This window comes from Pelecanus crispus, chromosome 18 (genome assembly GCF_030463565.1).
Source record: "Pelecanus crispus isolate bPelCri1 chromosome 18, bPelCri1.pri, whole genome shotgun sequence".
In the NCBI taxonomy this organism is placed as follows: domain Eukaryota; kingdom Metazoa; phylum Chordata; class Aves; order Pelecaniformes; family Pelecanidae; genus Pelecanus; species Pelecanus crispus.
In genome coordinates, this window is record NC_134660.1 from 8,394,854 (window position 1) to 8,406,333 (window position 11,480).

Consider the following 11,480-nt stretch of genomic DNA (forward strand, 5'->3'; position numbering starts at 1 on the left):
CTCTGTAGACACAGAGGACATGAGGTGGAAAGGTTACTTGTTGGTGCCAAGCTGTTACTAGCCACCCAAAAGCAAGAGGTAAAAGCAGTTGTCACAACAGCATGGCCCTTCCAGAGTTCATAGTTCCAGTGTGCCTTAGGCTGATGGGTGCTGGGCATCTATGATATGACCACTGCACTCTCAGGAAGCCACAACATCAGCAGTAGATGTAACTGCAAGAAGTGGCAAATGCCTATGAAATTTGAGTTGCGTATTGAAACTCCCCAGCTGGTGTCTACATAGAAGAAACAGAAAACTAATTTATAGTTAGTACAATGTGAATAAAGCAAGCTGCTTTCATAAGGGTTAAGATTACTAGGACCTGATGGCCATTGATTAGTTTGCACCATACTAGTTTTTATCATAATTTTTGTGTATGGAGTGTATACACCTGTGAAAACTTAAGCTATTTTTCCACTAATGATGTATAAAGCAAGTGAAAGTATAATTGCATCTATGTATTGCATGTATTTGCCAGATGACAGTAAGGCAAAGGGGTAGAATAGGGTGGGAGTAGCACAACCTTACCTTGATCAAGAGTTGAGTAACAGAGTGTAATGAGCCATGACAGGCAGGACAGTGCAAATGAGCTGAGTGTGATGAGCCCTGGTACAGACCATGGGTTAACAAGTGGCAGAATAATAACCTGAACCTGCTGGAAATATCACAATACCATCTTGGATTGTTCCCATTCTTACATCAGAACTTCCTCATTACCAAACTTCCTATGCTGTTGATTTATTACTATCTTCAGGAACATCACCAAAGTAGAGAAAAACATGTTACAAATAAACAGATGGGCTATAGCTTGGACCCCCTCTTTCTTCTTGTACTAAATGGTTAATAAAAATTTTGTTTATTTCTTTTTGGTGTGTGGTGAAGTATTTCAACCCAACCTGTGAATTGCTTCCCTCAGGCAGAGGGAAAGTATTAACAGTCAAAGTAGAGTTTTGATTCCTGCAGAACTGAGATTTGCAGTAATGTCTGTTTGTCCTTTCCTCCTGTCCACAGCTACAAAATGGACTGATTGAGATGAGTGAGTGCTAATTTAAGTAAGGATCTAGGATACTCCTTCTCACTGACATAGAAATTGACTTGGTTTACAAGTTCTTACAAGGGTGTGTTTCCTCCACTAGCTTTAGATCTCTGCTTTAGAAATCCATAATGCACGAAATTTAGAAATCCACTAATCACTTTACTCCTAATAGTGAATAGAGAAAGAAAGACAGTGCCAAAGGTTTAATACCGTAGTTTCTGTCTGATGTTGGTGCTTTGAACTTAACTCCTGGTAGTAACCATAGTAGCTAGGGAGCTAGCTACTACTTAGTTCATGTACTAAGTGAGGTGGAGTGGGCTCCCTTCAGTTGTCCTGCATGTAGGATGGGATGACCCCATCCATAGGTGTAGGCTGGAAGCTGACTGGCTGTGGAGAAACTGCAGACAGACCTGTAGGCTCCTCGTGGTTGACATGCTGAAGACATCAGCACTGTGCCTCTGTGACAGTGAAGGTTCACTGCATACCAGGCTACATTCGCAAGAGTGTAGCCAGCCGTTCAGGATGGGTGCTAATTTTTTGTTGCTTGGCAGTTGTGAGACTATCTGGAGAACTATGTACAGTATAAAAAAACCCAAAGATATTATCAAAATGGTGTAAGTCTAATGGAGGACGACCAAGTTGATCAGAGAACTGGGACACATGACACATGAAAAGAAGCAGAGGGAGAAGGCAAAGTTGAGAGGAGGGATCTAGCTGTACTGTCCACTGTCTGAAGGGGATTTATAGAGAAGTCAGAGCCAGACCTCTCAAGAAGTGCACAATGAAAAGATAAGAGGTGTGGGCCATGGCTTAAACAAATAAATCTCCACTGGACGCAAGGAAGTAACTCTTCACAATGAAAATGGTGAAGCATGAGGCGGTGCCCAGGGAAGTTGGAGGATCCCCATACTTGGAGATATCCACACTTACCTAGGGAAGGTCATGAGCAATCTTGTCCAGCTTTGAAGTTAGCCTTGCTTTTAGCAAGGGATTGGACCTCCAGAGGTCCTTTCCAGTCTCATTTTCTCCATGGTTTGATTATATTCTTGCTGTTCTTCAAACTTTCACAAATGTTTTCCCAGAAGGTGTTTGGCAGATTTCAATACCTAATTGGTCCCTGAGGTTTAACTCAGTGAGGAAGTACAAGAATGCAATGTGCTACCACTATTATAAAAAGGAGCTAAAAAGAGAGGAAATTTATTTGCCAAAAATCAAACGTCAAACTAAATGAAGGAGAAACATAAGACTCAGAATCCTTTTTGAAGCATCCTGGATTGTTTTGGATGTCCTGGTAACTATTTGGATGATTTCTTAGAGTTTGGGTGTGATTTTTCAGAGACAGGGAAAGATTAAAGGGACAATGGCTTGGAAAACTGAAATTTTAGTCTTCAAACTGAAGTAAAAACTTCTAGTTGTTACTGAGGGAGTTTCTTGTTTTAAGGGACCACTCTCATTTTCCAGATAATACCTGTCCATCTGTGGCATTAAAAAATATGTTCTATATTTTATACAATATGTCAGAGGGGAGTTGTTTTGTTTTGGTGTTTTTTAAGAAACAGCAGTGAGATGATGCTAATAAAACCCTATGTTTTGCTGGAGAAAGGGCACTAAAGGGGGAAGATTTGATGGGAATAGTGTGATAAGAAGAGTTGTAGCATCTACCCTTTTGTTGGGCATTTTGTAAGGAGCATTTGAAGAAGGAAGAGAGTGGCATGTTTGGTATGGGCTATGAGCAAAGATGTGCTTGCTTTCCCTGCAAACTCATTGTGTTGGTGTTTATTTCAATCATTCAGAAATTTCTGAAATGAGTCTGAAATGAGTCTAAAACCAGATTCAAAGATCCAGACACAATAGATAAAACGTGGGAGATCTGAGTGCAAAATGAGACGTATGTCTCTCTAGGGCAAGGAGGGCTGGTGTCTGGGCAAAAAAGGAGGGAGAATGCAGTTGAAAACCTATAGATGGGACCTTGCAAGCCTGCAAGAAAAGAATATGATTGAAGGACATCAGCCAGGGTTTTCAGGTTCCACTTCACTTCCACAAGGTAGTGGCAACCACAGTGGTGACTATTGTAGTAGAATAGTACAGTAGTGCAGTGGACACTGTGCACTGAACAATGTACATGCCTGAGTTTGGAGTAGGATGTTGTAAGGTGAAAGGATACTTGGAGACAGGTGCTCTGAAGAAGAAAGAATGACTGTCAGCATCAGAGTTGATCCACTGGAGCTGTAGAGCTGAGAGCAAATGAAAAGTAAACAAAAAAATTTCCCATACTTTTTTCTCTTCCTGCTCTTATACTCTTGCTTAGTGTAACACCCATCCATTCCTCTGCGCATTTTGCCTTCTCTCAGTGGTAACCAGCTATCCTTCTCTTTGTAGCATTGCTATCTTTCTGTCTGGCCTTTTCTCTGTAAGTTCTCTCCCTCTCTCTTTTTCTTTTTATCTCCTTTTAACAGCAGTAAGTTTCTTTTTTGCAATACTAATGTATCCATCAATCACTCTAATCTGCTCCTGTGTCAGGCTACAGTGTGATTACACTCCTCTGCAGTACTGTTTTTGAATTCATTTCAACTAGTAGGCCTTTGGGCACTTAGTCCAAGTACTCACTGTGTGCATTTGGCTTTTTTCTATATTTGATGGAGCATGAATGTTGTCAGACCATTCAGAGATTAATTTGTCCTAGGGTTTATAACAGTTTCTGCATGTGCACCTCTCTCAACTATACTGAGGGAACTGTATGAATCATTTTAACTGGAGTGAGGACTCTATCTTAGAAATAGAGCTTGGGGCTCCATTTACGTGAGCAAGATTGTTCATATGTGGTTTCTGTGGCTGCTCCACTCTTTCACAAGGCGTTCGTTAGTGGTATTGCCCTTTAAGGTTAGCAAAGCCAAACTGACTTGTGCTCTGTTGTTTTCCACTAGTTCTCAAAATGGACCTTTTTTTCTTTTTCTGCTAGCAATGAAGCCTCAATGAACCACACAACAGTAGTGGAATTTGTCCTCTTGGGGCTGACCAACAGCCGCCATTTGGAGATCATCCTCTTTCTCTTTCTTGTGATCGCCTATTTCTTGATCCTGCTTGGAAACATTACTGTCATCAGCATCACTTTTATGAATCATTTCCTTCAGACCCCAATGTACTACTTCCTCAGAAATTTTGCCCTTTTGGAAATCACTTTCACCTCCACATTCATTCCCAGCACCCTCTACAGCCTTTTGACAGAGAGGAAGATGATTTCCCTGCCTGGTTGTTTCCTTCAGATGCTGCTTTTCTTTTACTTGGGTACCTGCACATTTTTCCATGTGGCAACAATGTCCTTGGATCGGTATGTTGCTATTTGCCGCCCTTTGCATTACACAACAATTATGAACAACAGATTTTGCCTCCAGCTGGTCCTGGCTTGCTGGGCAGTGAGTTTTCTCTTAATGTTTCCTCCCACCATTATGATTGTCCAGTTGCCATTCTGTGGTCCCAATGTCATGAACCACTTTTACTGTGATACTTCCCTGTTGTTGCAACTGTCCTGCACAGACACAGGGTTCATTGAAGGACTGATGCTTATCATACTAATTATCATCATACCTGGTACCTTAATAGTGACTGCTGTTTCTTATGGCTGTATTATTATCACTATCTTGCATATACCATCTTCCACAGGTAGGAAGAAAGCATTTTCCACTTGCTCAGCTCACCTCATGGTGGTGATGATATTTTACAGCACATGTATTTACAGGTATATCCGCCCAGCACAGCGAGGTGGGCAGGACTCTGACAAAGTTCTTTCTTTCTTCTTCTCTGTGGTGACTCAGATGCTTAACCCATACATCTACTCACTCAGGAACAATCAAGTCAAACAAGCCTTAAAGGAGGGCATGTTGAAGGCATTTTCTAGCTCCCTAAGGTAGTTGTGAATGCTGGAGTGGCCCACCCAAGTGACTGAATTGTTTCCCAGGTGCAACATCAGCATTGTGTAACTGTGAATTAAAGATGCTCATTTCAAACGGTTTATGCTTTCTACACATTATGTAGTTCCTTCTTCTGTTAGCAACCAAAATATGCCAACACAGAAAGGATCTTCTAGTCCTTCAGAATCTAGAATCAGCTTTGCCTGTGTATTTTTCCCCCCTCTGCTGTGGTGGGTTAGCCTTGGCTAACAACCAAATTCCTACCCACCTGCTCACTCACCCCCTCCACCCCATAGTGGAACAGAGCAGAGGCAGAAAACAGGAAAAACAGAAACAAGAAATCTTGTGGGTTGAGATAATGACAGAGAGATGGCTTACCAGTTGCTGCTGGGAGCAAAACAGATTGGATTTGGAGAAAATTAATTTAATTTATTGCCAATTGAAATAGTTTCAGTTTGTGAGAAACAAAGTCAAATACTAAACCAACACCTTTACTTGCCCCTTTCCCATGCTCAATTTTATTAATTCATTCCAGACCCCCTCTACCACTCCCCCAGACCCCTCTACCGCTGCCCCAAGCAGCACAGGGTGGGTTGGGAGGGTTGTGGTGAATCCATAGTGGTTTCCCTCTGCTGCTCCTTTCTTTTCATGCTTTTCCTCTGCTCCAGCGTCGGTTCTCCACAGGCTGTAGTGGATATCTACTCCACCATGGAGTATTTCCTCCTCCTTCTCTTATCTTGCTGTTCTGTCTGTTGTTTCTCACTCTTTTTGTTCCCTCCTCCTCTCTCTAGCTGGCAATTTCTGCCCTTTCTTAAAGACGTTTTCCCAGAGGTGCCACCAGCTTCACTCATGCGCTCAGCTTTGGCCTGTGGTGAGTCCATTTTGGAGCCAGCTGGAAGTGGCTGTGTCCGGCACAGAGCAGCCCCTTCTTACCAAAATCTTGGCATGTACACCTGTGGTGGGTTAACCTTGTCTGGCTGCCAGATGCCCACCAAGCAGCTCTCTCACTGCCCCTCCTTAACAAGACAGGGAGAAAATAAGATGAAAAAGCTCATGGATTGAGATAAAGATGGGGAGATCACTTACGAATTACCATCACAGGTAATAGCTGAACAGGGAACTCCTCATGCAGCTCAAGAGGAAACAGAAATTGTACAGTCTCTGGAAGCAAGGTCAGGCTTTGCAGGAAGATTACAGAGCTATGATTTGTATATACAGGGAGAAGACACGGAAGGACAAAACTCAGAGTTGAAACTGGACAGTGTTGTTTCTGACAACAAGAAGGGCTTTTTTAAGTATGTCAATAGCAAAAGGAGGTCTAAAGAAAACATTGGACTGATACTTGTTGAAGACAGTCACCTGACTAATAAGGATGAAGATAAAGCAGATGCATAGAATCAGAGTCGATAGAAGCAGGCAGTGGTGTTGCCAAAGCCCAAGTGCTTTGGGTGCCCCAGGGAATCACAGAATCATAGAATCATTTAGTTTGGCAAAACCCCTTAAGATCATCAAGTCCAAATGTAAACCTAACACTGCCAAGTCCACCACTAAACTAAGTCCCTAAGCACCACATCTACACGTCTTTTAAATACCTCCAGGGATGAGGACTCAACCACTTCCCTGGGCAGCCTGTTCCAGTGCTTGACAACCCCTTTGGTGAAAAAATTTTCCCTACTATCCAATCTAAACCTCCCCTGGTGCAACTTGAAGCCATTTCCTCTTCTCCTATCACTTCTTACTTGGGAAAAGAGACCAACACCTGCCTCACTACAACCTCCTTTCAGGTAGTGGTAAAGAGTGATAAGGTCTCCCCTCAGCCGCTTCCTCTTCTCCAGACTAAACAAACCCACTTCCCTCATCCGCTCCTCATAGGACCTGTGCTCTAGACTTTTCACCAGCTTCCTTGCCCTTTTTTTGTATGCGCCTCAGCACCTCAATGTCTTTCTTGTATTGAGGGGCCCAAAACTGGACACAGTATTTGAGGTGCAGCCTCACCAGCGCCGAGTACAGGGGGACAATCACCTCCCTGCTCCTGCTGGCCACGCTATTCCTGATGCAAGCCAGGATGCTGTTGGCCACCTTGGCCACCTGGGCACACTGCTGGCTCATGTTCAGCTGGCTGTCGACCAACACCCCCAGGTCCTTTTCAACCAGGCAGCTTTCCAGCCACTCTTCCCCAAGCCTGTAGCGTTGCATGGGGTTGTTGTGACCCAAGTGCAGGACCAGGCACTTTGCTTTGTTGAATCTCTGTATGTCTGTTCCCAGAGCTCTTTGAGGAACCCTGCAAGGTCATGAAGTGTTGAGATCCTAGTATTTTTAGACAAGGAGCATAACCTCAAACATTAAAAGATCAAATAAACAACATGATCAAAACTGCTATGTTAAGCTTGCTCAGTTTCACCCCCTGGCAAGAGACACCGCAAAGAAAGTGCCCGGCCCTCTCTATTTTGTTAATGACTAATTTAATTACTTGTTCCTTGTCTAGGTTCTAATGAAGAAACTAACGGTATGTGGCCAGTTTGGTTTATTGGATTCTTCTTAACAGATTTTTCTAACTACCGACAGCTGCAGCTAACCAGGCCTATGCAAAATGCCTGATGGTCCTTTACTTCTGGTATGTTTTTTCTCCAAGTAGGGTTGGTTAATAGGTTAAGAAAAGAAACTGAATTGTGGACAAGAGCTTTGTTTTGGGGTAGCAGAAAACAAGGAACAGCACTTGGGCCATGCAAGTGTGAGGCCCAATATCTGCTGCTAACCCACCACTAGGAAGGAGTTTCAGGGATGATCACAGCAGTGTGTAATCACTGTGCTGTAACATGTACAAGTTGGCATAGTGTGTGGTTTGTATCTTTTTTTAATGTTTTCGCCGTTTTCTACCTCTCTGTTTCTTTAAATACAGTTGGGTTAGAAGGTAGGTTTATGTTTGCCCCACCAAGAGACCAATCCCTTTGGACTGGTAACATACAGCTTTTGCTTTAAAACCTGTTTATTGTCTTTGCATTTCCTAATCAATGGACTTTGTCATGCTTAGTCACTCTGGTATCATTTTTCTTTGAATATAACTTCTTATTGAAGACGAAAAGCATCAGCACTTGTGTCTAGTTATCAGTTACAATAACAGCTTTATTTGTATTTGGATCACCAGCACTTTTGGACTTTATGTATCTGGATCACCAGTAAATTAATTTTCAAAAAACATTATTATTACAATCCTGTCATAACAAGAGGTGATGAACAGGAGCCAGACTGCTAGTCAATACTTTCTTTAAAAACTACAGATCTGATTTTTTACTGTGTTTTTGGCATGTATAAAGTATCCTGTATGGAACACACACAATATCCAAATTTAGACTTTTTTTTATTCACTGGAAGGAATTTCCTGTAAGAGTGGAACATGGGGAGGAAATTCATGCACACAGGAATGCTGCTTCTTGCAAACTTCCTTAAAGAGCCTGTCTGAGATGAGCTGTGGTTTATGTAGAAAGTCAGGAATGTGGAGATCTTGAGAACGCCCTTATTATCCACTCAATTTACAGTTCACTCTGAAAGCCTTTGTATGACTTAGGATGTGGGAGGCAATGTCCCTCAGAGCATCCCTGACCTGCTGGTTCCTCAAAGTGTAGATGAAAGGATTAAGCAAGTGAGTGAAAACAGCCATCTGCAGGATGACTGCCTTCTTGAGGCTGAAGGAAAACTCTTTGTTTGGCACTATGTACATGAACAGAGCACTACCATAGAACACGGAAGCCATGGTGATGTGGCAGGCACAAGTTGAGAAGGCCTTTTTCCAGCCTGAAGATGAGAGGATATGGAGAGTAGTGATGATTATGTACAGATATGAGGGAATGGTAAATAGCAGAGAGCATAGGAGCACCACAGTGGACAATACAAACTTCACTGGCTCGAGGAGATGGGTAGCTGCACAAGAGAGCTTGATCAGTGGCTCAAGGTCACAAAAAAAGTGATCAATAACATTTGGCCCACAGAAGGGGAGCCAGGAGATACTGGTGGTGGGAGGACAGAGAAGAAGCCCGCAGCCCAAGAAGCCAACCCTAGCTGGAAGGACAGCTGGGTGCTCATGATGGTGGAGTATCTGAGTGGGATGCAGATGGCCATGTAGAAATCAAGTGACATGACAGCCAAGAGAATTACTTCAGTAGTGCCAAAAAAGAAGTAGAAATAGCATTGTGAGATGCATCCAGGCACAGAGACAGTCTTTTCCAAAGAGATGAAACCTTTCATCATTTTCAGAAAAATGGCCGTTGCCACCGTGATATCCAGGAAAGAAAGATTGCAAAGGAAGAAATACATGGGGCTGTGGAGTCGAAGATCTGCCAGTGCGACTGAGATGATGGTCACATTTCCAGAGACTGTCAGTACACAGATTATGAGAAACACGATGAAGAATAGGACATCCAGTTCCCAGACAACGGGAAAACCCAGAAGTATGAATTCAGTCACCACAGAGCTCTGGTTACTGCCCTGGTTTCGGCTGGGATAGAGTTAATTTTCTTCCTAGTAGCTGACATAGTGCTGTGTTTTGGATTTAGTGGGATAAGAATGTTGACAGCACGCTGATGTTTTTAGTTGTTGCTAAGTACTGCTTAAGCTAGTCAAGGACTTTTCAGCTTCCCATGCTCTGCCAGGTACACAAGAAACTGGGAGGGGGCACAGCCAGAATAGTTGATCCCAACTGGCCAAAGGGCTATTCCATACCATATGATGTCATGCTCAGTATAGAAACTGGGGGGGGTTGGCTGGGGAGCAGCGAGCGCTGCTCGGGAACTGTCTGGGTATCAGTCTGCAGGTGGTGAGCAATTGCATTGTGCATCACTTGCTTTGTATATTGTTATTATTATTATCATCATTATAATGTTATTATTATTATCATTTTACCTTATTTCAATTATTAAACTGTTCTTATCTCAACCCAGGAGTTTCCTCACTCTTACTCCTCCGATTCCCTCCCCCATCCCACCGCGGCAGGGGGAGTGAGCGAGCGGCTGCGTGGTGCTTAGCTGCTGGCTGGGGCAAACCACGACACCGTGCTCTCTAGAATTTCAGGAGGGGTAAGCAGGGGAAAGACATCCAGGAAAGGGCAGAACCAAACCACACATCTTTGCCTCTCATTTTCACTGTGTAAAGACCCACTGGCTCAATCGGAACAGCCCAGGTGTGCCTCAGCAAACACAGCACTTTCCTCTAATCTTCAGCATAAAGTGATGACTTTTCCTGTCATGGTGCCTGGGAATGAAGGCTCAGGTCTGGGTGTCACCTGTTCTGCCCCATATTGCTTCTCTCCCTGTTCTGTCTGAAACCCCTTATCTCACAGGAAGATCATCAGAACGTTCAGTTCTTTCACTCTTCCTTCCATAGATGGAGCTCTGGACCTGAAGCACCTGAATGCCATTTCCTAGTGTTATGGAAATAATCAGTGTCCTGGAGGGTGTCTCCTTGGGATTTCAGGGAGGGACCACTGCATAAGCGCATCCCTGCAGAGGATGAAAGCTCTGAGCTGGTGCGAGTGTTTCAACATCTCAGGCAATGGCTGTCCCTCCTCAGACCTCCAAACCTCCAAGGGTCATAGACCCAACTGAAATAAAGACTATGTCACACCTTTTGGCTTACAGAAGATTCACTGTTTATTGGAAAATGAATCAGAGACTTTGCCAGCATGGAATGAGACCCATGAGTTCAGGGCCCTGGGGCAGGAGGGAGTACATTGCACGACTCGTTTACTGATCAAAAGCCCTGCAGTTCTACCTCCAACACGCTGGTAGTTTTCAAATTAATCTCGCCCCACATGTGTTCTCTTGGACATTATGATGGGCTGGGTCTGATGTAGATGAGAGTTTTACTTCCAAAGCGATTGGTTTACATGGCAATGCAGATATGGCAGTTCCTGACACAGCCTGGTCTTCTGGGGTAAAGCAAAGAGGTCAGCAAGTGGGGTGCAGCAGGAGTCCTTCATTGGGAGCCACTGCTATTGTGCCTGCTGTTGACACCTCTAAACATCTTTTCTAGTGTGCACATTACTCTCTTGTCAAGACAGAAACCATAGAATCATAGAATCATTTAGGTTGGAAAAGACCCTTAAGCTCATCATGTCCAACCGTTAAGCTAACACTACCAAGTCCACCACTAAACCATGTCCCTAAGCACCATCTTTGTGGAGGCCAGTAGTCCATTTTGCCAAAGCCAAATTCGGGAAGGGTGACCACTGGGGCATGTGATGCTTCCTTCCCACTCCCACCTCTGCCCAAACCAAACACGCTGGAGGCTCTGAACTAGAGGTTTTCTCTTGAGGAGTTCAGCACAACACAGGTTCAGCCCAGCTGGTATAAGACATGAGCAGTGAGAATTCATCTGTAATGTAAGACCCCAGCTAGTAGCATCAGTGGTATCCCAGCATGGTAGGTGAATTTAGGCTATACTTTCTGGCCCTTTTTAGCTCTGGAGGTGCTGCCGGTCTGTAGCACAAGGCATGTGTGTTGAGC

General features: G+C 43.8%; 2 protein-coding genes across 2 annotated transcripts; one reads left to right on the top strand and one right to left on the bottom strand.

Moving 5' to 3' along the window:
- The first annotated feature begins 4,047 nt into the window (after positions 1 to 4,047).
- On the top strand, positions 4,048 to 4,983 carry LOC104034482 (olfactory receptor 6E1-like). Its single transcript, XM_009487507.2, has one exon. The coding sequence runs from the start codon at positions 4,048 to 4,050 to the stop codon at positions 4,981 to 4,983; it is 936 nt and encodes a 311-aa protein (XP_009485782.2).
- A 3,517-nt stretch (positions 4,984 to 8,500) lies between these two features.
- LOC104034480 (olfactory receptor 6M1-like) lies at positions 8,501 to 10,272 on the bottom strand. The gene is given in 3 exon segments (XM_009487506.2): positions 8,501 to 9,000; positions 9,003 to 9,475; positions 10,259 to 10,272. Coding segments are annotated over 3 exon segments (987 nt in total).
- Between the last annotated feature and the right edge of the window lie 1,208 nt (positions 10,273 to 11,480).